Source organism: Doryrhamphus excisus, chromosome 20 (genome assembly GCF_030265055.1).
Source record: "Doryrhamphus excisus isolate RoL2022-K1 chromosome 20, RoL_Dexc_1.0, whole genome shotgun sequence".
In the NCBI taxonomy this organism is placed as follows: domain Eukaryota; kingdom Metazoa; phylum Chordata; class Actinopteri; order Syngnathiformes; family Syngnathidae; genus Doryrhamphus; species Doryrhamphus excisus.
This window is the reverse complement of record NC_080485.1, coordinates 14016516-14041668: the sequence shown is the minus strand read 5'-3', so window position 1 is coordinate 14041668 and position 25153 is coordinate 14016516. Positions and strand designations below refer to the sequence as shown.

General features: G+C 40.9%; 1 protein-coding gene across 46 annotated transcripts in view; it reads left to right on the top strand.

The window, feature by feature from the left end:
- LOC131108045 (ankyrin-3-like) overlaps nucleotides 1-25153 on the top strand; it is a 144761-nt gene that overhangs the window by 106866 nt on the left and 12742 nt on the right. For 27 of the 46 annotated variants that reach the window (XM_058058748.1, XM_058058749.1, XM_058058764.1 and 24 more), the window contains 14 exons: nucleotides 2291-2515; nucleotides 2943-3097; nucleotides 4218-4429; nucleotides 4499-4706; nucleotides 4780-4876; nucleotides 4941-5169; nucleotides 6965-7090; nucleotides 8310-8432; nucleotides 8867-8893; nucleotides 10896-10977; nucleotides 13079-18805; nucleotides 21024-21098; nucleotides 22165-22296; nucleotides 23364-23507. In XM_058058748.1, the coding sequence (XP_057914731.1) occupies nucleotides 2291-2515; nucleotides 2943-3097; nucleotides 4218-4429; nucleotides 4499-4706; nucleotides 4780-4876; nucleotides 4941-5169; nucleotides 6965-7090; nucleotides 8310-8432; nucleotides 8867-8893; nucleotides 10896-10977; nucleotides 13079-18805; nucleotides 21024-21098; nucleotides 22165-22296; nucleotides 23364-23507 (7562 nt within the window). Of the gene's footprint in view, nucleotides 1-2290; nucleotides 2516-2942; nucleotides 3098-4217; nucleotides 4430-4498; nucleotides 4707-4779; nucleotides 4877-4940; nucleotides 5170-6964; nucleotides 7091-8309; nucleotides 8433-8866; nucleotides 8894-10895; nucleotides 10978-13078; nucleotides 20249-21023; nucleotides 21099-22164; nucleotides 22297-23363; nucleotides 23508-25153 lie in introns of all 46 variants that reach the window. The other 19 variants (XM_058058733.1, XM_058058739.1, XM_058058737.1 and 16 more) reach the window with 6 other exon arrangements.

Genomic DNA, 25153 nt, shown 5'->3' with positions numbered 1-25153 from the left:
GCAGGTTTGCGCCGCTGCTTTCGAGGATCTGAAACGCTGGTATCAGGTTTTCACCTTTTGCCTCCAAACTAAACTAAACTCCATCACTGTTTAGTTTCTCTTCATGTGTCAATTTGAGGCATTTAACGTGAGCCAGCTCTCGGAACTCAAAGCACTTTTTTTTTTTTTTTTTTTTTGGTGGACTTTGTTTTCTGTTGCGTGTTTGGGTGTCCAGTAGGGGTGTAACGGTACGCTAAAATTATGGGTTTGTGGTCATATTTTGGGTACGGTAGGGAAGAAAATGATAAACCTAAAACTGCATAGGTTTCATGGTTTTTAACCCTCCTCTTGTGTTTTACATTTTAATGCATAAAAAGAATCACATAACATATTTGTTTATTGCATCAAGGCTTTTTGACTTCATCAGGAAACTCTATTTCAACAAAATAAAACAAAAAAAATAATTTTTATTACATTTTAAAATGGTCATGTTGAAATTATGACCACTGTATTGTTAGGGTTGTTTTTGACACGGTTATAATAATATGATTATAAAGCAATATTTTGAGCCACAATTGAAATCATAAGTGTACAATTAGCCAACACAATGACAACCAGCTCCTGTAAGATTCTCATTTTGACCGTTTTTTTTTTCCAGTATACATATGAGATGAATTCGCTCAATTTTCACACAATTTCGCATTTACAATTTGGATCATGGAAAGAATGGCAGTACAGTGAACCAAGATCTGGACCTGTTCTGCTTTTTGATTGCACTTTATAATAAAGTTCTGTTGCTGAAAACAAGAACTTTCTCTACCTTTTAAAAAGTCCTCAGAGAGCGCAAATTGTTCCTCTCATATTGTGATTTACACCATAAATACCGTATTTTCTGGACTATAAGTCGCTCCGGAGTATAAGTCACACAAGGCCAAAAAATGCATATTTAGGTAAAAATACATAAAAATACATAAGTCGCACTTTTTGCGGGTAATTTATTTGAACTACTTGACCAAAACAGACATTACGTCCTCTTGGAAGGCAAGTTCTAACAATAAACAATGTGCCCTGTGATTGGCTGGCGACCAGTCCAGGGTGTACCCCGCCTCTCGCCCGAAGATAGCTGGGATAGGCTCCAGCACCCCCCCCCCCCCCCCCCACCCCCCGTGACCCTCGTGAGGCAAAGGGGTAGAAAATGAATGAATGAATCTTCATACTACATGTTCTTCTTCTAATATTTTGGACTTTGTTCCCATAATATTTCTTTAATATTTAACATTTCCAAAGCTACTGTGACCCTCGTGTGGATAAGCGGTAGAAAATGAATGAATGAATCTTCATACTACATGTTCTTCTTCTAATATTTGGACTTTGTTCCCATAATATTTATTTTTCCAAAGCTACTGTGACCCTTGTGTGGATAAGCGGTAGAAAATGAATGAATGAATCTTCATACTACATGTTCTTCTAATATTTGGACTTTGTTCCCATAATATTTCTTTAATATTTAACATTTCCAAAGCTACTGTGACCCTCGTGTGGATAAGCGGTAGAAAATGAATGAATGAATCTTCATACTACATGTTCTTCTTCTAATATTTGGACTTTGTTCCCATAATATTTATTTTTCCAAAGCTACTGTGACCCTTGTGTGGATAAGCGGTAGAAAATGAATGAATGAATCTTCATACTACATGTTCTTCTAATATTTGGACTTTGTTCCCATAATATTTCTTTAATATTTAACATTTCCAAAGCTACTGTGACCCTCGTGTGGATAAGCGGTAGAAAATGAATGAATGAATCTTCATACTACATGTTCTTCTTCTAATATTTGGACTTTGTTCCCATAATATTTATTTTTCCAAAGCTACTGTGACCCTTGTGTGGATAAGCGGTAGAAAATGAATGAATGAATCTTCATACTACATGTTCTTCTAATATTTGGACTTTGTTCCCATAATATTTCTTTAATATTTAACATTTCCAAAGCTACTGTGACCCTCGTGTGGATAAGCGGTAGAAAATGAATGAATGAATGAATGATACCAGAAAGATAACACAAGAGGAAGGTTAAGATGAACCATATTCCAAAAAAAAAAACAGTACAGTTCTGCTTTTTGCAGGGGTTAGATTCAAGGACCACCAATGGCGAAAATATGCAAATAACTCATGTGGCCATAAAAATGTCCCGTTCCACCCCTAGTGTCCAGTGATCACAGCATGGGGATCGTCCTGTTCACGTTTGTCCGTAGCTTTTGTCTCGCATCACCTCAGCTTCTTCTTCAACCTCTTCTCTGCTCTCGTGCAGGTTCCTGGTCAGCTTCATGGTGGATGCCCGTGGCGGTTCCATGAGGGGCAGCCGCCACAACGGCATGCGCATCATCATCCCGCCCAGGAAGTGCACGGCGCCCACGCGCATCACCTGTCGCCTGGCCAAGAGGCACAAGCTGGCCTACCCACCGCCCATGGTGGAAGGGGAGGGCCTGGTGAGCCGACTCGTGGAGGTCGGCCCGGCCGGGGCTCAGTTTCTCGGGTAGGATATGCTATACCTTTTCCTGGGCAGTAGTCTACAGTCACAGTTTGCATTCGATGATTAAACCTTACCAAGAACACTGTTGATTTTGAACTTCCAACATGAGGTGGCTGACGTAAATGCAGCCTGTTTTTTTCAACAGTTTTATTTGCCACCATTTTTTTGCCAATCTTTGAACTTTAATTTTTTTTTCTATACTAATACAAGAACCCTCCTGATTTGGTTAAAAATAAATTAGATTGATCTGATCCTTCTTTCAGAATGCTTTTTAGGCGGAATAGGTGTGTCCCATTATGTGCATTCATAGCTGCGTCTTTTTATCTGGGTTTTAACCTTAAAGCACACCAAAAAGAGAAAGATGTGTGTTCATGTATTACATAATGTTTGCGGATTCCATTTTTATTGACTATCCTTTGTCCTCATTCAGTCCCGTGATTGTGGAAATTCCTCATTTTGGTTCCATGCGGGAAAAGGAGAGGGAACTGATCGTGTTGAGAAGCGACAACGGTGACACGTGGAGGGAACACCAGTTTGATTCCACTCAGGAAGAACTCTCGGAGATGCTCACCGGGATGGATGAAGGTGAAGGAATGTTTTGTTTTTTTTTCGGATATACTAGAAATGAACACAGTGTCATGCATTCTCAAACACACGTGGAGGAAAACACTGAAGTTTGGATTATGCGTCTGCGTGGAGGCGTTAGCATACACTACACTGGCTTGCTACTTCCTCCTCAGCGCCGGTGATGAGACGGGAGACTTTTTTTACGACAGGGTCATTCTAACAACTTTATTTTGTGTAGTTTCTTTCTCATAATGATGAAAAAAATGATTAAAAATGCTATTATTATATTCTTGTAACTTTATTATTATATTATATATTATATTATATATTCATTATAATTTATTTATTAATTTTTGTCAATATATCAAAATTTTTTTCTTTAAATATTTAGACTTTATTATTGATAAATTACTGTTTACATTTCCATTTTTGCGCCTGTGATGAGACGGGAGACTTTTTTTTACTACAGGGTTATTCTAACAACTTTATTTTCTGTAGTTTCTTTCTCATAATAATGAAAAAAATTATTAAAAATGCTATTATATTATTCTTGTAACTTTATTATTATATTATATTATATATTTATTATAATTTATTTGTTTATTAATTTTCTCAATATATCAGAATTTTTTTCTTTAAATATTTTGACTTTATTATTAATAAATTACTGTTTATATTTCCATTTTTGCGCCTGTGATGAGACAGGAGACTTTTTTTACTACAGGGTTATTCTAACAACTTTATTTTGTGTAGTTTCTTTCTCATAATAATGAAAAAAAATATAAAAAATGCTATTATTATATTATTCTTGTCACTTTATTATTATATATTAAATATTTATGTATTTATTATAATTTATTTATTTATTAATTTTCTCAATATATCAGAATTTTTTTCTTTAAATATTTTGACTTTATTATTGATAAATTACTGTTTATATTTCCATTTTTTCTTGTTGAATGTGCAGCAGGCATTTTGGCAACCACTGGTTTAGAATGTAGAGACTCTCCCTAGTGGTGAGTCTGGTCAATTTCAGTTTCAATTTCTCTTCAAACTGATAAAAAATAAAAATTAAAAAAAAATCATATCAGTATTTGTCAGTATTTGCTTTTCAGCGGTCCCGTTCTTTGTCTTCCAGAGTTGGACAGCCCTATCGAGTTGGAGAAGAAGCGTATTTGTCGCATTGTGACCAGAGATTTTCCTCAGTACTTTGCCGTGGTGTCGAGGATCAAGCAGGAGTCCAACCACATGGGTCCTGACGGGGGCGTCCTGTCCAGCAGCACCGTTCCCATGGTCCAGGCCTCTTTCCCTCAGGGGGCGCTAACCAAGAAGATTCGTGTTGGCCTGCAGGTACGACAGAACTTTTTTTTTTTTTTTTTAACCACGCATTGAACACAAAATGATGTTTTCTTTGTGTAGGCTCAGCCTGTCCCTGATGAAATGGTGCGAGCGGTCCTGGGGAACAGAGCCACCTTCAGCCCCATCGTCACAGTGGAACCCAGGAGGAGGAAGTTCCACAAACCCATCACGATGACCATCCCCGTCCCGCCTCGCTCGGCAGAAGGACATCCCAGCGGACGACGCGGAGATGCGGCGCCTTGCTTACGTTTGCTGTGCAGCATCACAGGCACGCGCAACCTTGAAGCTCTTAAAGCGTTCAAGACAAGATGGATGGCTCATCTTTATTTGTCCTCACGCAGGAGGGACGTCCCCCGCCCAGTGGGAGGACATCACAGGGACCACGCCGCTTTCCTTTGTCACCGATTGCGTCTCCTTTACCACAAATGTGTCGGCCAGGTGAGTCAAACTGTACAAGTACACAATATAGAAAACTTCAGTACTCATGTTCTCCTCTTCTCAGGTTCTGGCTCGCAGACTGTCACCAGATTCCTGAGACGGTGAGTCTAGCGTCTCAGTTATACCGGGAGCTGATCTGCGTGCCGTACCTGGCCAAGTTTGTGGTCTTCGCCAAGATGAACGACCCGGTGGAGGCTCGCCTTCGCTGCTTCTGCATGACGGACGACAAAGTGGACAAGACCCTGGAACAGCAGGAGAACTTTGAGGAAGTGGCACGGAGTAAAGACATCGAGGTGGGCACATGTGTGTGTGTATTGGACACGTGTACATGCCAGGATGCTTTAGAAGTGCTTTTAGTATGCCTGGAAGTACTGGGAACGTGTACTTTTACCAGCGAGGGCCACGTACTCAACTAAAAAAGTCCTCAGAGAGTGCAGATCGTTCCTCCTATATTGTGATTTATACCATAAATACCGTATTTTCTGGACTTTCGCTCCGGAGTATAAGTCGCACAAGGCCAAAAATGCATAATTAGGTAGAAAAAAACATACATAAGTCGCACTGGAGTATAAGTCTCATTTTTTTGTGGGTAATTTAATTTAACAACTTGACCAAAACAGACATTACGTCCTCTTGGAAGGCAAGTTCTAACAATAAAAGAATAGAGAACAGGCTGAATAGGTGTAAGATATGCTAACACAATGCTTATTCAGCTACACAAAAAATAAACATGAACACAAAAGGTGTCCAGTGTTTATGGAACATAAACACTTTTTTCATTTATAAGTCGCTCTGGAGTATAAGTTGCAGGAACAGCCAACCTATGAAAAAAAGTGCCACTTATACTCCGGAAAATACGGTATTAGTCCTACATTTATTTTATCTACATATTTAGATTCCTTGTCCATGAAAACATCGCATTAGCAAATTGAATCATCATGATATCAATATTAGTTCGGTAGTAATTGACAAAAAATTTATTTTTCATGATGGCGGCTTTCTTCTGGTTCTAGCGCATTCAACAAATCTGCCAATCACAAGCTATGAGAAAACTCACAAGCTTGTCAACCCATCGGAAATTGCAGGAGGTTATCATATATAATAACAATATAACAGTCTGATTCACTGTGTCATGTTATAGACACTAAACTCATCACACAACAACTTAACACATAACAGGTATACCTGCGGGATATACAAACATGTACCAATATGGATTCATTCATTCATTCATTTTCTATCGCTTATCTTCACAAGGGTCGCGGGGGTGCTGGAGCCTATCCCAGCTGTCTTCGGGACGAGAGGCGGGGTACACCCTGGACTGGTGGCCAGCCAATCACAGGGCACATACAGACAAACAACCATTCACACTCACATTCATACCTATGGACAATTTGGAGTCGCTAATTAACCTAGCATGTTTTTGGAATGTGGGAGGAAACCGGAGTACCCGGAGAAAACCCACGCATGCACGGGGAGAACATGCAAACTCCACACAGAGATGGCTGAGGGTGGAATTGAACCCGGGTCTCTTAGCCCTAATGTATTGTTCATGACAATATTTATTCATTTATATGTATGTGTGTTATGTTTCATAGTATTTCAGTAACAGGCGGGCAAGCGCAAGCGAAGACAAAAATTTAACAAACATTTTAGATGTTAACCAAAAAATACGCTAACCGGGGCGAATGTTAACCGAGGTACCACTGTATAAGATGTACATATATATAATTGTTTTTTCCCGTACCTGGAGAAAACCCACGCATGCACGGGGAGAACATGCAAACTCCACACAGAGATGGCCGAGGGTGGGATTGAACTGGGGTCTCCTAGCTGTGAGGTCAGTGTGCTAACCACTTGACCACCGTGCAACCGAAAACTTTTCATGTATTTTTATTTTTTTGCTCTAAAAATGGATGAATGGAAAAAATCCCCATCAAAAACGTGAAAAAGAATGGTGTTGATAATAATAATGCACCTTTTCACCTATGTCACGAGGATGCAGTTTCTTTTCTTGAAATATAAATAACGAGGCATTTAATATTTTAATTAATTAATTTCATCAATATCATGTATACGCTCTTGCAGGTTCTGGAGGGCAAGCCCATCCATGTGGATTGCTATGGCAACCTGTCCCCTCTGACCAAAAGCGGGCAGCAGCTTGTGTTTAATTTCTTCTCCTTCAAGGAAAACAGGCTTCCTTTCAACGTAAAGGTACATTCCACTTCTCCATCTGTCTTTAATATTATATATTATAGACACGACAATCTTTGACCCTCTTTTTCAATAACCTTAAAATGAAGTTAAAACATCTCCAGGGTACAACATATTATCGGACTAAATTAGAAAGGAATTGACCTACTTGTGCACAATTCCCGCTGGGTTTGAAATTGATGGACAGTGGAACCTCTAAAGTCGAAATACAACTTTGATGACTTTGGATTTGCTCGGGATTTTTAAACAACAAAGAAATTAGAATTTTTTTCTTTAAATATTTTGACTTTATTATTGATAAATTACTGTTTACGTTTCCATTTTTGCGCCTGTGATGAGACGGGAGACTTTTTTTTTACTACAGGGTTATTCTAACAACTTTATTTTGTGTAGTTTCTTTCTCATAATAATGAAAAAAAAAATAAAAATACTATTATATTATTCTTGTAACTTTATTTATATATTATATATTATATATTTATTATAATTTATTTATTATTTTTTTCAATATATCTGAATTTTTTTCTTTAAATATTTTGACTTTATTATTGATAAATTACTGTTTATATTTCCATTTTTGCGCCGGTGATGAAACGGGAGACTTTTTTTTTTTACTCCAGGGTTATTCTAACAACTTTATTTTGTGTAGTTTCTTTCTCATGATAATGAAAAAAAATTATTAAAAATACTATTCTTGTAACTTTATTATTATATTATATATATATTATATATTATATGTTATATATTTATTATAATTTATTTAATAATAATAATAATTTAATAATAAATTTAATAATAATTTCTTAATTTTCTCAATACATCAGAATTTTTTTCTTTAAATATTTTGACTTTATTATTGTTAAATTACTGTTTATATTTCCATTTTTGCTGTTTTCTTGCAAGTTTTCTTGTTGAATGTGCAGCAGGCATTTTGTCAACCACCGGTTTAGAGTGTAGAGACTCTCCCTAGTGGTGAGTCTGGTCAATTTCAGTTTCAAACTGATTAAAAATAAAAATAAAATAAAAAATCATAGCAGTATTTGTATTGAGTATAGAGTTTCCTGACAAAGTCAAAAAGCCTTGATGCAATAAACAAATTTTATGTGATTCTTTTTATGCATTAAAATGTAAAACGGGTAGGAAAGTTAACCTCAGTAGCTGCTACCCGTCATATTGAAGTAAAAGCGTTATGTTGTTGTCCATTTTCTTATTTCTCCAGATCAGGGACATGGGCCAAGAACCGTGTGGCCGCCTGTCCTTCTTGAAGGAACCAAAAACCTCTAAAGGTGTTCCCCAGGTCGCCGTATGCAATTTGAACATCACACTGCCTACACATAAGAAGGTAGGAGCATCGGGTGAAGGGGTCGTCACGTGACCTGTTTGGATCATAGATCCATAATAATGAATAATAATAATAATAATAATAAACAAAGCGGAAGGTGCTCATTGGGTTTAGATATGACGACGTAGATATGACAGTACGTGTCAAGCCAGTGTTAAGACCCCACAATGTAACGCAAGCAGCGTGCATAAACAACGCTTGGCTCTTCTGCTGCTTGGCTCGTCGTTTGTTATCGTTTGATTGGTCGCAAGAAAATGGATGTTCTGCTCCTGCTTGTTATATTTTGCTCTTTTATTATAATGTTTTTTTTTTGTTTGTTTTTTTGCTGCTCCATTGTCATTGCAACCGTGCCGCCCGCCCCCGCTCTCACTGTAACATGCTCTCCATTGTGTCACCTCTTCTCCGGGCCGCAATGCATCTTGGGAACACCACAGGATATGGAGTCTGATCCCGATGATGAGGTAAATGGTCTCTTCATCATCACCACACAAACAACTGCTTCCAAAGGGTGTATCGGTACGTGTGTTTGTTAGCGGGTTTTACGGCACGGTACGCTCTAAAGCAGGGGTCTCAAACTCAATTTAGCCGCATCAGGTCTTCCAAAAAAAAAAAAAAACACATTTATTAAAAACAGAAAAATATACAAATTTTTGCAGTGCTTTGGTTCCGATTTTCTACAATAAAAGCTCTTCATTTAATAATAAAAATCAATAAAAGATTTTATTTTTCTGCACAAAATAAGATGAAAAATAAATAAACAAATCAAGAATAAAGAAAATCAATCAATCAGTAATAAATAAATAAATATAATAATAATAATAAAACGGCAAATAATAAAAACTTAAGAAACCACATATAGTTGGTGGGTAGACAAATTATTTTTTTCAGATTAAAATGAACAAAGCATTATTAGAGCCCTGTAGACATGACAAAACACGACTATAGTCACATTTATACTCTTTTTATTTACAACAAATTGCGCAACTGCAGGGTCTTGAGACACATGCTAACTCGCAAACTAGAGAGCTAGCGACCTAAACGGTAGCCTTCAAGTTATTTCCTTTAAACTTAAATAGCCAAAAACTTACCACTTCCACACGGATAGGGAGGATAACTATTAACAGTTATTTAACCTTTAACATGAACATTAATCAAACGTAATAATTTTTTCTGGGTACATGATACCATACAGCATCCATATCAAACTCGCACTAACATTAAACTTTCATATCAAGGTGGGGGCCTCCAACTAGTGTCCTGCGGGCCGCGTGTTTGAGACCTTTGATTTACAACATATTGCGTAACTGCAGGGTCTTGAGACACATGCTAACTCCCAAACTAGAGAGCTATAGCGACCTAAACGGTAGCCTTCAAGTTATTTCCTTTCAACTTAAATAGCCAAAAACTTACCACTTCCACACCACGGATAGGGAGGATAACTATTAACAGTTATTTAACCTTTAACATGAACATTAATCAAACGTAATAATTTTTTCTGGGTACATGATACCATACAGCATCCATATCAAACTTGCACTAACATTAAACTTTCATATCAAGGTGGGGGCCTCCAACTAGTGTTCTGCGGGCCACGTGTTTGAGACCTTTGATTTACAACATATTGCGCAACTGCAGGGTCTTGAGACACATGCTAACTCCCAAACTAGAGAGCTATAGCGACCTAAACGGTAGCCTTCAAGTTCTTTCCTTTAAACTTAAATAGCCAAAAACGTACCACTTCCACACGGATAGGGAGGATAACTATTAACAGTTATTTAACCTTTAACATGAACATTAATCAAATGTAATATTTTTTTCTGGGTACACGATACCTAATACAGCATCCTTCTCAAACACGCGGCCCGCGGGCCAAATGTGGCCCGCAGGACGCTAGTTTGAGGCCCCTGCTTTAAAGTGAGGGACAGGAAGTGTACCAGGTCTCGAAAGCCCTCGTCCTCAACCCTTAAGCTGTTTTACTGTTTGTTTCACATTCCGGTCCCTCACTGTAAACCGAACCGTGACCTTTAAAACCGAGGTAGGTACCGAAGCGTCACTATGGCGTACCGTTACACCCCCCGTAACTGCTTCTGTTTTTCATTTAACCGTTCCCACTTTCTGTTGGCTTTCATTGAGATATGCGAGAGGCTTTTATGGAGTGTCGTGCATGAACGGGAAAAAACGCTAATTGTTTGACTTTCAAATGCACGCTCGGTATTTACGATGAGATTATTTTTTTCCCGCCTACTTCGATAACATTTATCAACCTTTGTAGCCGTCACCGATATATTTGCATTTCCATGCCACATTTTTTTATTTTAACTTGCATTTGAGTGAGTTTTGTGTTTTCTGAGTAAATAAAATTCATTTACCGACCTCGTGACAGGGTCACATGACCTACATTTCACACGTACGTCTTGACCGTTATGTTAAAGCATCCTTTGTTCTTTTCATTGTTTGTTTCAGACTGAAAAGCCAGAGCGACGCCATACCTTTGCCTCCTTAGCTTTGCGTAAGCGCTACAGCTATTTGACCGACCCTGCGGCGAGTGAGTTCCCCCCCTCCCCATTTTGTTTTATTTATTTATTTATTTATTGCATGGAAAAATACTGCTTTTCCACATAATAGATTGAAGGTCCCTTTATACAGTATAAATGTTGCGTATACGTACATGGAGATTTACCTGTATATATACTGTACCTGGCATCAATCATCACATAACATTGTGTCGTCTCTTGCATGGTTTCACTGTGCCGTTAAGCTTGGCTAAGCCTACTGCACATTGTGTTATGCTGTGAAAAGATTGTTGACATTGTTCTGTCATTCATTCATCATTTGGAACAAACCATTTTTGATTTACTTTGTGTCAAATGTTGCTTTTCAATTTGTGGTAATTCATTTTGTGGCCATTTTCCTCTTCTATTATTGGCTTTTTGTTTGTGTGTGGCTGTGTAAATTATTGGAATAGGTTGCACTTTATATTCTGATATCATTTAGGGGCTGTATTTTATTATTATTACTGAAAATAATAATAATAATATGTGTATATATATCAATATGTAGTCTTAATATTTTTTTACTTATGGAAAAAGTGCTATTGTGCAAAATATAAATTCTGCCAAAATTCTACTGTATGATAAGCATACTGAATCATTGATTTACTATTATGAAGTATAAGTATATATTATATATAAAGTATATATTACTATATAAAGTGCAACCTCATCTTTACGCTAAGTCATGGCCAAATAACGAATGTCATTCTTTTTTATAATGCTATGAACTTGTGGGGTCATCTCTGGCATTGAAAATGACGCAAATGCACTGAAAAGCATGTCAATCAAACACGGGCAGTAGGGCTGCGTTCACACTTGTGGTATGGCCGCAACTTTTCCAGGCCGAAAAGTCTAAAATATAATTTTGTTTGCTTCGCTTTTACACTTAATTGTTTTTGTCATGGGACCAAAAGCTGTCCAGTAGAGGAAGGACTTGGTGTGGTAACTCCGGCTAGTACTACTCCTACTACTATTAGTGTATTAGTACTGCTTTGGGCAATAAACATCAAGTGCTTACCACAAACAATGTCAATTTGAATGTTATTTACAAAATGCCCGCAAGGCATGCTGGGTAACCCAGATTCCACCGCCTACCCGGCATGCCTTGCGGTCACACAGTTGTTTAAGACTCTTCCTCAGACTGAGCAGTAAATGAGTGTAAAAGTGACTGATTGAATTAATAAACCTAACCTCCGTTTGGTCGAGTGGTTAGCGCGCAGGCCTCACAGCTCGGAGACCCGAGTTCAATCCCACCCTTGGCCATGCGTGGGTTTTCTCCAGGTACTCCGGTTTCCTCCCACATTCCAAAAACATGCTAGGTTAATTGCCGTTAATTCCAAATTGTCCATAGGTATGAATGTGAGTGTGAATGGTTGTTTGTCTATATGTGCCCTGTGATTGGCTGGCCACCAGTCCAGGGTGTACCCCGCCTCTCGCCCGAAGACAGCTGGGATAGGCTCCAGCACCCCCCGCGACCCTCGCGAAGATAAGCGGTATAAAATGAATGAATGAATTCATATTGGTACATGTTTGTATATGCAGAAGGTATACCTGGTTTGTGTTAAGTTGTTGTGTGATGAGTTTAGTGTTTATAACATGACACCGTGAATCAGTTTATTAGTTTTAGTTGAATTTGAGAGACCCATCTGTCAAATTCTCAGTCCTCTTCTTTGATGCACACCATGGTTCGAACCAGCAGACAAAACAATGCGGACCCTTTGAACCAAAAGTGTGAACGCGCCCGTGAAGTCACTGTTGCAACAAGGCAATGAATCATTAAGCACATCAACAGTCGATTCTATGTTTTTGGTTGTCATGTCACGTTTTGTCACGTCGACCACGTCATGCTGTATTTTGTCACGAATCAGTTTTTAGACTCGTCGTTCCATCCTGGATGCTTAAAAGGGACCTTCTGTATTCATCAAGTGTACAATGTTGTCTTACCCGCTGTAAGCGATGCTGTTTCTGACTGAATTTCTCTTTCTGTTATGTGTTATTTTTCAATTATTTTACGTTCCACTTTATGTTGTTTTTCTTTTTGTTTTATTTTTTTTTCTGTTTTTTTTTTTTTTACATTTTGAATTATTGTCGAAGAAACACCTGATCGAAGTCCGCAAAGAGCACAGCCTTCTGGCTACCCTCACAAACCTGTCTTTTCAACGAGATCTTATCAGGCGTGGTCGCCTGCTCCTGTCGCCGTCGCTGGCCAAGCCAAGTCTGGGTTTGGCTCCCTCTCCAGCTCGTCATCCAACACGCCTTCTGCCTCTCCACTAAAGTCTGTCTGGTCCATCAACTCAGCCTCCCCCGTTAAGACAAACATTCCCGGATCGCCGGCCTCGTCTGTTAAGTCAGTTAGTGACGTGGCCTCCCCCATCCGATCTTACAGAACCATCTCCTCTCCCATAAAAACTGTAGTCCAGCATGCTCAGTACCCAGGCCAGGTTGCCCCCAGTCCTCTGGCGTCACCTGCAAAAAGCGCTTCAGGACTCGCGGCCTTGTCAGCCAGGACCTCCCCTATCACCACATCTACAGGAGGTTCTCTTCTCGAGAGGACATCGATAGCCATGACACCTCCAACGTCTCCCAAATCGTCCCTGAGTATGTTCAGTTCACCTCTGTCGTACAAGACGGTTGTTGGGGGCCCCGCCGGTACAATATCGTCGTCTTCCTCACCCATCAAAACCGTCCCTGGCCTCTCCTCTGTTCGTTCGTTTGCCTCGGATGTGTCGGGCCCTGCAAGGAACCTCTTCTCCTCTCTGTCGTCACCTCTCAAATCCAACCCCCCTCCAAGCGCTGCAGCTCTGATCAACGGAACGGCGCCGCCAGCGCAGTACCGCTCCTCCTCTCCGACCTCTCTCCTCGCCAGCAGCCTCCAAGAACGAATACAAGCAACCACCAACGCCGCGACCACCAGCGTCAACGCGGCATTTGACGAGGTTGAGAAAACATTCAATTCTTGTTCGGCTGGCTACGGCACCTTAAAGTCTGTGTCTTCGTCCGCGTCGTCCTCGTATCAGTCCATTAGATCCTCGGCTTCCAGTTCTCTGTACAACTCGCTAAGATCCCCTCCAAATGCCACCACTGCCGTGACCTGCAGCACAGTGACAGTTCCTGTGTATTCTGTCATCAACGTATTACCAGAACCCCAGTTTAAGAAGTTACCAGAGGTGTCCAGGTCGGCTGCCGCTATTCTGTCCCCACGCAAGACTGCTGTGCCCCCTGAGATGAATCCCCAATTGCAGTCATCATTTGCCAGAACTCTTTCCCCAACTAAATCTCCTCTTCTATCCTCTGGTTTGAAGTCAAACACAACATCTCCGTTGTCATCCAGTCAAGAAATCCTAAAAGATGTCGCTGAAATGAAAGAGGACTTAATCCGAATGTCAGCTATTTTACAAACGGACCCAAATTCAAGTACTAATAAAGGATTCCAATCCGGTCCTACAGAAAAGGTAGAAGACGAAGAGCCTTATAGAATTGTGGAGAAAGTAAAACAAGATCTAGTGAAAGTAAATGAAATCCTGACTAAAGACACAAAAGATTCCGTACAAAGGGGGCCCTTGGATGATATCCGCTTCTCAAAAGTACCTGTTGAACAACCACCGAGCAACTGGAGCTATCCCCCGAGATACGAGACCGTGGTCCCTCAAGCAAAAACCAAAACAATACAAGACAGAGACTTCAATCTCTCTAAAGTGGTTGACTACCTAGCAAATGATGTCAGCGGTAGTTCTTTCTCCAAAATGCACCCGGCAGATGAGTCGAAGAGAGAAACGGATGTCAAGGAGAAGCAAAAACGTGTGCTGAAACCCACTATGGCGGTTCAAGAGCAAAAACTGAAAATGCCTCCGACAACCATGCGGTCTTCGCCTTCAGACAAAGAACTGAGTAAAGTCGCAGATGCGCTCTTTGGAGCAGACACCGTGCTGGAATCCCCCGATGATATATACCATGAACAGGATAAAAGCCCCCTCTCCGACAGCGGCTTTGAGACCAGGAGTGAAAGAACACCCTCTGCCCCCCAGAGCGCCGAAGGCATGGGTCCGAAAGCCCCCTTTCAGGACATCCCAGTCCCCCCAATGATTACTGAGACTAGAACTGAAGTTGTTCATGTCATTAGGAGCTACGAACCCCCTGAGGATAACAAACAGACCCCAATGGTGGAGGCAAATCCAATCAGATATATTGATACTGAATCGAAAGGGCATCCCAATCAATCCACATACACCCCAGAGATGAATAAAGGATATTCAGTAAAGGTTGTTCCCGATGAGGATCCAATGGGAAAAGGCATTCGCTTGAAGGAAGAAACTCACATCACGACCACCACTAGGATGGTCTACCACAAACCGGACGCGGTCTCAGAGAGGTGCGAGGAAACTATGTCAGTTCATGACATCATGAAAGCTTTTCAATCAGGGAAGGACCCTTCTAGGGAGCTTGCCGGACTCTTTGAGCACAAATCCAATAACGAAGAAACGTCCCAAAGAGTCCTTGAAGACGTCAAACCGAAGGTTGAAAGAATAATTGAGGTGCACATCGAAAAGGGCAATAAAACAGATCCAACGGAGGTCATCATCAGAGAGACCAAAAACCATTCTGAAAATGAAATGTATTACTACCCGGGATCTCGAAAAGAAGATGGGGAACCTGACGAACCTCCTGCATATCTCGACTCCTCCAGATTCAACCTCATGCCCCAAGAGGATAGTCGTCCCAGTTCAGCCCAGCTAATGGCAGACGAATCTTACAAAACCTTGAAGTTGCTTAGCCAGCAATCTGTGGAATACAATGAAGACGAATCATCAGAGCTCAGGGGAGGGTCTTATAATTTTGCCGAGAAAATGTTACTGTCTGAAAAATTTGACCAGTCCCATTCTGACACCGAGGAACACGTTAGAGAGCGGTCTCGCTTCCAATCGCCAGACAGAAGCGAGGGTAGATCAGGAAGTCCAAGAACTGAATATATCTTTCGATCATCGCGAAATATGTTTGACACATCAGGAAGAATGGCCAGTGTTGACGACAACTTTGACACAATGACACTTTTGCAGCATTCCTCCGAACCCGGTAGCCCGAAGCAGTCGGTTTGGATGCGGGTATCAACTGATGAGACGGATAGAAAGGACAGAGAGCAACTTATATACGAGGAAAGAGTAGACAGAACTGTTAAGGAGGCCGAGGAAAAGCTCAGTGAGGTTTCTCAGTTCTTCAGGGATAAGACAGAACAGCTTAACGATGAGCTGTCCTCGCCTGAGAAGAAGTCTCGAAGACCGGACTTCAGGGAATCACGGTCAGGGCCCAGTTCCACGCATAGCAGCCCGGAGAGATCAGTGTATAGAAATGGAGCCAGTGGGGAAGAGTGGAGCAGAGAAAGACTAAGAGACAGATTTGGCGCTAGTGATAGGAAATGTGCTAGCTTACCCAGCAGCCCAGAGAGAAGAGTACTGCTACAATATAGCGATTCCGATGCCAGGAAACCGGGAGATAGCAAATCACATGAAAGTGAAGGTTCAAAACCTTTTCAAATGTCTTCTTCCAAAGTCAGCGCAGTGAGGCTTAAGTTCGAACAAGAGGCTCAAAAACAAGACAGGGTTTCTCAGGGTAGCCAAAATCCAAATCCCCCCATCAGGAAGCTCCATGAAAGTAAACTACCCGTGTATCAGGTATTTGCAGGTTCAAACATTCCAAAAGCACCGGACAGTCCGTTAAATCAGAGAAGAGCTCAAGAAACTGAGTCCAAGTTGTCGCCCGTGCAACAACAGACCAGCGGAAAGAATCAGGAAGATAGGTTATTCAAAACATGGGAGAGCCAAGGGTACGGGAACTATAAACCCCAATCTCCAAATTTACCTCACTCATTAGTCCACGATTCCACAAAAGATGACAATAAAAATTCTCAAAGACAAGAAAGTACAAAGAAAATAATTTACACCGAATTTGTTGTCAGAGAGAATCCAAATACCAATGACGGTCTAAAAAAAAACTCGGAATCTCAAATTCCTGTAAGAAAGCCATCTAATTTTCCAGAAAGTCGCAGATCCCCGTCATTAAAATTAGATGCCTCTTTTGAATCTCGCGAGGACAGCTCTCGTACGCCGATCCTTGCTCGAAACCCGATACATAGTAGCTTTGAATCCAACAAATCTACTTGTGGATCATCAGGAAAGTCCACAGACTCCGACTGTAGCCAGTCAAATATCACATGTAACGGTCTTGATAACGACCAGGTCGAGTATTCGGATCACGGAACCCCTGTAGTCGTCACGGAAGGTTTCAAAGATGTCAAACCATTACCTGTGTACGTCAGCATTCAAGTGGGTAAGCAGTACGAGAAAGAAACAGCGTCTGGGCAGCTGGGAACGTACAAAAAAATCGTAAGCCATGAGAGCAGGACAGTACACGAAACGAGGGGAACATTTTATACCGCCAAACAAAAGCACTCTCCGTCTCCGCAAGGTAGTCCTGAAGATGACACCCTGGAACAAGTGACATTCATGGACAGCTCCGGGAAGAGTCCTGTTACCCCCGAGACCCCAAGCTCAGAGGAAGTCAGCCTGGCCTCCAGAATGCCTGACTCTGTGATAGGCTCCATGGCTGGCATGCCGAGTCCTATCCCGGAGGAGTCGGAAGAGGAAGACGGGAAGACCTTTATCTACAAGGAGACTTTACGGGAAAAATCCAAGCAGCCATCCTCACAGAATCACACTAAGAAACACGAACCAGATCAACACAAGTCTAAGGAGAAAAGAGTTCCTTATATCGAGTTTCCGCCGCCCCCTCCATTGGACGCAGAGCAGTCCGACCCTGAGAAAAGAAAGTCCTGTGCGTCTTCTGAAACAGAGACAGAGATGATGGAAGTAAACCTTCAGGAGGAGCATGACAAGCACCTTCTCGCCGAGCCGATCATACGGGTCCAGCCTCCATCCCCCATTCCTCCCGGAGCTGACAACAGCGACTCCAGTGACGACGAGTCTGTCTTTCACCCCATCCCTATCAAAAAGTACACCTTCAAGGTGAAAGACGAGGGGGAGAAACGTTCAAAACACAGAAGATCGGAGAAGAATGGAAGTAAGGAATCTGGAGTCAATGGAGTCGTGAAGGGGGAGGATGCCGACATGGAAGCAAACGGGAATGACCAATCGATCACCGACTGCTCCATTGCAACCACGGCTGAGTTTTCCCATGACACCGATGCCACTGAGATAGACTCCTTAGATGGTTATGATTTCCAGGATGAGGATGACGGACTGAGCGAGGATCCAAAGACATCCAGTCTGTCCAATGACGCAAAAGCAGCTGACCGCTCTTTTGGCCAGTCCAAGCTCGAAGTGATAGAGGAAGAAAAGTGTGAGGATGGCGGGAACCACGGAACGTCAAAAACCAACCCATCTTCGTCAAGAAGCAGCGGAGAAGAAGACTTCACTGTTGAAGGAAGACACCCAGAAAGGCAGAGCTTTGGCGACAACTACTTCGGCTACCAACTTGAAGAAGAGCTAAATGCAACCTTTAAAACGGTAGCCACAAAAGGCCTTGACTTTGACCCCTGGTCCACCAAAGGGAGCGATAATGAGGGAGTTTATGAGTCCAAAACCAAAGACGAAGACCCAAAGCCCTTTGGTTTGTCAGTGGAGGACAAATCTCAGGCCACCACACCCGACACAACCCCTGCTCGAACACCGACCGATGAGAGCACACCAACTAGTGAGCCTAACCCCTTCCCTTTCCATGAAGGGAAGATGTTTGAGATGACCCGCAGTGGTGCTATTGACATGAGCAAGCGGGACTTTGTTGAAGAGAGGCTTCAGTTTTTTCAGATTGGTGAGCATTCCTCTGACCCTCTAACAGGGGAAAAGGGGAGAGGGGGCAAGATCCTGGGTCTAGTTTCCTCAAAAACAGGGGAGAGGGCCACAGTAGATGGGAAGGTGAAGGTTCTAGATGCAACCACAGGCAGCAGCAGCAGCAGCACAACACCACCACCACCAGCACCACCCAAAAGCAGCCCCTCACACCCCGGCAGTGACACAGGCTATGCCGGTATCGAAGTACCCACCTGTGACGCCATAGCCGAAACCGCCTCGTCATGCACAATCACAGCCTCCAAAGTTGACCCCAAATTACGAACCCCTATTAAAATGGGCATAGCCGCTTCCATAACTGTGAAAAAAGACTCAGGGGATCCGGGCGATTTTAAATCTGAGATAACAGAAGGTCAGGTGGTGCCAGAGTACATCAGCATAGAGGGTCAGTGTACAGACGGCCAGTCTAGCAAAGACACGGAAGCCAAGTCAGATAGAAGAGATTACCCGTCGAAGAACTGCAACAACAACAATAACCTCGAGTCTTCTAGCATTCAGGCCAACTACATTCAGTGCGGCAGCGTAGTGTTCAACCTCCAGTCCTCGTCCGAGCCCACGCTTCAGAAAGCAAGCAGAGTAGAAACACTGTGTTGTAGAGATTTAGACGAGAAAGGAGAGATAAGCAATCAAACGGAGCAGCAGCAGCAGCAGAGAAGCGAACCGGTTAAAGAGAGCGAAGTGAAGCTCCCCAGATCCAGGCTTCCGGTGAAAGCATCAGGGAAGTCGTTGCACACCCAGGGAACAGCCATAGGCAAGCAGAAGCCCAAGCAAGCGGTCACAATTGAGACCAGGAAAAGAGGAGAGCCAGCCATTGCAAAAGTAGAACCCAGGTCTAGAATACCAATCAAGGACATTAAAAAGATCGGCCCCACGGCCACGGCTAGCTCACCTCAATCAGTCAGGGTTAGCTCGACGCCGACGAGGCCGCTGGGTACAGAAAGAGCAGCCATAAAGTTGCCCTCAAGGTTACCTCTGAAGGACAGGCATCAGGTCAGCAAGGTCTCGAGCGAGGCAGCGTCCAGACAGGAGAAGCCTAGCGAGGTTTGCAAGCGCACCATCGAATATTTTAAAGACATTAGCGGAGAGACAATAAAGTTGGTGGACCGGCTGTCAGACGAGGAGAAACAGAAGCAGACAGAGCAGTCGGAGGAAGACAGCACCTCCCGGAGCACCTCTCTGTCAGACGCCTCGCAGCCTTCCCAACCTTCCCAGCCCTCCCACTCGTCCAGGTCTGGTAGAGGTTCGAGGGCTGAGGCCGGGGCCCCGTCCGTAGGGGCAAAGGTGGCGACGACGGACAGGGCCTCTGGCAGTCAGAGGAGCAGGAGGAGTAGGCGGACTGGTGGGAAGGAGGGCAGTCAGGGACTCACGGGGTCTCGAACACCTCCCATCGCAGAGATCAAGCCTAGTTTGTAAAACTTTCACACTATCAAATACTTTCTATATATTGATCTATTTCACTCCTAGTTGCATGACATGTTGTGGTTGTTGAATTGATTGACTGGAATGCCTGTGGCGTGTTTATTCTGTATTTCCCTTAGACCAGTAGCTACCATTCCGCCATCATCATCGATGTACTGTGTCCCCTTACCGTCTCTGTTGCAAGATTCCTTTCCCTCTGTTCCCCTTTCCCACCGACCTTGTTGTGACCTGTACAGTAGACTAGTGACCGGAAAACCGGTACACAACCTGTTTCACAGTCTTTGGTTTGTCTTGTTTCTGTTCAGGGTGAGGCTGAAGTCATTACTGTAGTCTTTTTTTTTTCCCATACACCGAATTGTCACAGTAGAATTTACAAAGAACACCGTTAGCTTAGCGCATGTTGAGATAATAGACTCTAACATAGAAGTTTTCCACCCTAGAACTACTCTTTAAGAATCATGGTTTGTTTTGTGTGGTTCTCATGATAGTTAATGCCTGCTTAAAAAGGTTACGTACCACAAATAGTCATATAGACCACATGTACAGAATCAGTGCCTTTTCTTGCCATCCTGAAAATAACAACAGTTTGCATATAATCACCGCTGAATTACAGTAAAGTCATTACTGCACTTTATCCGAATTGCACTAGTACTAATGGGAAACAGTGGCCAGAAAAGGAAACTTGTATGTGTTTAGTTTTGTATATGTAACTATAGAAATAGCCGATGTATTCATCAGTCGCTGTGCTCCTTTCTCGCCAGGTCCGCAAAGCCCGTGCGAGCGAACAGATTTGCGTATGGCCATTGTAGCAGATCATCTGGGACTCAGCTGGACAGGTGAGGACAATGATGAGCTCCCAACGGCGCTGGGTGCGTCATCTACCGAAGCAAATAGTTGGATGGTACCGGCATTAAATAGTACCACGAGTGGTCAGCATCCAGAAGCTCTATCTACCTTTGTATGAGCTTCAACTATAAAAGCAATCTTCACTCGCTAAATGTACTGCAAAAAAGGTCAGTCAGGATAATTCATAATGCCGCCTACAGAGAACATACTTACTCCTTATTTCTAAAATCACAAATACTTCAACTTGCTGATATAGTTATTATAAAAATTAATTTAATTAATTTAAGTATAAAAATTTAATTTAAAAAAAATGTAAATTATATTAGGAAAGCAGGAAGTGAACAAATGTAACAGTTACTGATTGTAAAAGTACCAGATGGAGGGGGGTAGGATTTACTATGGTACCCATTATGTCATTGTATATCACCTCGTACTTCAGTACGTGACAAAAAAATAAAATTAAATAAAATTAAAAAAAATAAAAAAAATTATATTTGGAAAGCAGGAAGTGAACAAATGTAACAGTTACTGATTGTAAAAGTACCAGATGGAGGGGTAGGATTTACTATAGTACCCATTATGTCATTGTATATCACCTTGTACTTTGGTACGTGACAAAAAAATTAAATAAAATTAAAAAAAATAAAAATAAAAAAATTTTTTTTTAGGAAAGCAGGAAGTGAACAAATGTAACAGTTACTGATTGTAAAAGTACCATTTATTAATTAGAATGTGAGTTGCAGTATTTAGATCTACTACCGGTATGAAACTCTTCGGTGTTACACTTGCGTGCTTTTGTTTACAATGAATTAAACGGTATGAATTCAGCTTTAAAGCAGCTTACAACATTGGTTCTGTTGCATGTTCTTGTTAATAAATTACCATGTGGTCAAAGAGAGATGTTTTCCGACCCACTTTCGCATGCACTCCAAGTCATTATCGATACCAATTAACCGCAACAATCAGAAGGGTCATTGCGGTAATAACGCTCCATTGTCTTTTTTTGAAGTAATAAAGTGGCTACTGTTGACGTATATTCTATGTCTATCGTCACAGAGCTGGCTCGGGAGATGAACTTCACAGTCGATGAGATCAACCACATCAGATTAGAGAACCCCAACTCACTGACAGCACAGAGCTTCATGCTCTTAAAGAAGTGGGTCAGTCGGGAAGGGAAAAACGCCACAAGTAAGAAGACTATTTGAACTTTATGTGTGAACTAGCAGTACTTGGAGTTTATCACATGGTTTGTCTGGTATCAGGCCAGGTATCATGGTCTCGGGCTGATACTGGCACGCTGGGGGCATGATACTGGGCCTGATACCAAACAAACCATGTGAGGATCTTATTATCACATACTATTTTAATCATGAGCTTATTATCACGTACTATTTAATCAAAAGACCATTTTGTTTCCATAAAATGTTCCGTTTATTACATGTATTATTATCTAATTATCTAAACAGTGTAAACACAATAATTGCAATAATATTTTATCAACAGTCTTATCTTATCAATGTCTGACAATTAAAGTTCCATTAATCAAGTTTGGGTTTTTTGGTGACTGGAGAAGCACTAGGCACTAGTCCAGGGGTGGGCAAACTACGGCCTGGGGGCCACATCCGGCCCGCCAAGTGTTTGAATACGGCCCGCCTATTCTTTCCAAAGTATTTCATTTAAACTCAACATACAACCTGGCATCACGGCTTGAGCCAACCTTTTGCTGGAGCCTATCCCAGCTGTCTATAGGCAAGAGGCGGGGTACACCCTGGACTGGTGGCCAGCCAATCACAGGGCACATATAGACAAACAACCATTCACATTCATACCTATGGACAATTTGGAGTCGCTAATTAACCTAGCATGTTTTTGGAATGTGGGAGGAAACCGGAGTACCCGGAGAAAACCCACGCATGCACGGGGAGAACATGCAAACTCCACACAGAGATGGCCGAGGGTGGAATTGAACCCTGGTCGCCTCGCTGTGAGGTCTGCGCGCTAACCTAATAATAATAATAATAAATGTAAATTTATAACGCACTTTACATCAAATAAATGATCTCAAAGTGCATATATAGCAGATTGCATGGCACTTTTACGTGTACAAATGGACTGTTACGTGTAAAATACTATAGAGTCTATCATTCATGGGCGGGTTTCTAGGGTACAGGGCCAATGAATACTGTAGTATGTGATAACGAGCAGTACCACTCTGTAAAGTCTGATCATATTTACTTGTTGTTTTATTCCCTCAGCGGACGCCTTGACCGCAGTGTTGACCAAAGTCAGTCGGATGGATATTGTGACTTTGCTGGAGGGCCCGATTTTTGACTATGGTAACATTTCCGGCACGAGATGTTTTGCTGATGATCACACGGTTTTCCGGGATCAGGCTGATGGTAAAGTTTAGCTCTGATTGGCTGACCTATTACCGCTCCCTGCTGCCATGTTTTTTTCTATTTACTTTTGGCATGCAACCACATTGCATGGGTTGTGTCTTATTCCCAGTGACTGCTGCTGGCTATTTATAGACATGATGGCTTAGTGGCAAATTAGTATTTAGTTTGGACAAGTGGCTCCTAACGTTGCTTAAATACGTGACTAGATTCCCACCATATCATTTATACTCTATTATTTCATTTGGCTTCTGTTGGAACAGTCTGATTTTGTTTCCTCCATAACTTTGTACCAGTCTTGTCCAAAATCCCTTAACAATACAATGGAACCTGCTTATGTCGACAACCTGCTTATGTCGACAACCCGTGCATCATCAGGCCCCAGTCCACCGTGTTCTTCTTATGACTAAAAAAAAAAAAAAAAAAAAAACATACATGTTTATGTCGACATGGTCGCCAGGGGCGTCAGCATAAACAGGTTCCACTGTGTAAGTCAGGGGTGTCCAAAGTGCAGTCCGAAAGCCATTTGCAGCCCACGGCACATTCCAAAAAATAAAAATTAACAAGAAAAATAAATTTAAAAAAAAAAGCAAAAATCATCAAAAATTTTACAAGCATTAAGTCAAAATATTCAGAGAAAAAAGTGGTAGTATAAAGTTGAAATAATAAAGAAAAACGACTAAATTTTTAAGAGAAACAAACTAAACTGTTGAAAGATTAGGTTGGGGAAAAAGTCAAAATATTCTAAAAATAAAATTTTTAAAGTTAAAAGAGTTGGAAAGTAAAAGTAAAAAAACAATAACAAATGTAAAAAAAACCTACTGTAGTTGTAGTAGATTAATGTCAAACATTAAGAGAAAAAACTCATATTCTAACAATTTTTATAATAATAAACTCTTTATTATGAATTATATTATTGAGAAAATGTCATTTAAAGTCATAATGTGTGAAACAAACAAAGCAAAGTTGTTATTGTTTTAAAAATAAAAAGTTATAATTTGGGAATAAAGTTGAAATAGAATAAAGTCATAATATCGCAAAAGAAAAATTTAGCAAATATTATTTAAGAAAAACGTTGAAATGTTTCAAAAATGTAAAAACAAAAAGTGAAAGCAAAAATGGTGAAAAAGAGTGATTTTAATAACTATAGGCTTTTTCAAGTTCAGATGCAGTTTTTTTCTTGAAATACAGTATATATATGTATATTTATAGTTTAGGAATAAAGTTGAAATATTACAAGAATAAAGTCATATTATCGCAAAAGAAAAATTTTGCAAATATTATTTAAGAAAGTGGAAATGTTTCAAAAATGTAAAAAAAAAAGTGAAAGCAAAAATGGTGAAAAAGAGTGATAATAATCACTGATAATTGCTTGATAATATTGATAATAAAATTTAATAATTATAATAATATAATAATTTTATAATTATAATAATTGATTATTGATCATCACAATAATAAAGCCCATTTGATAATAATAGACTTTTTCAAGTTCAGATACAGTTTTTTCTTGAAATACAGTATATATATATATATATATATATATATATATATATATATATATATATATATATATATATATATATATATATATATATATATATATATATATATTTATAATTTGGGAATAAAGTTGAAATATTACAAGA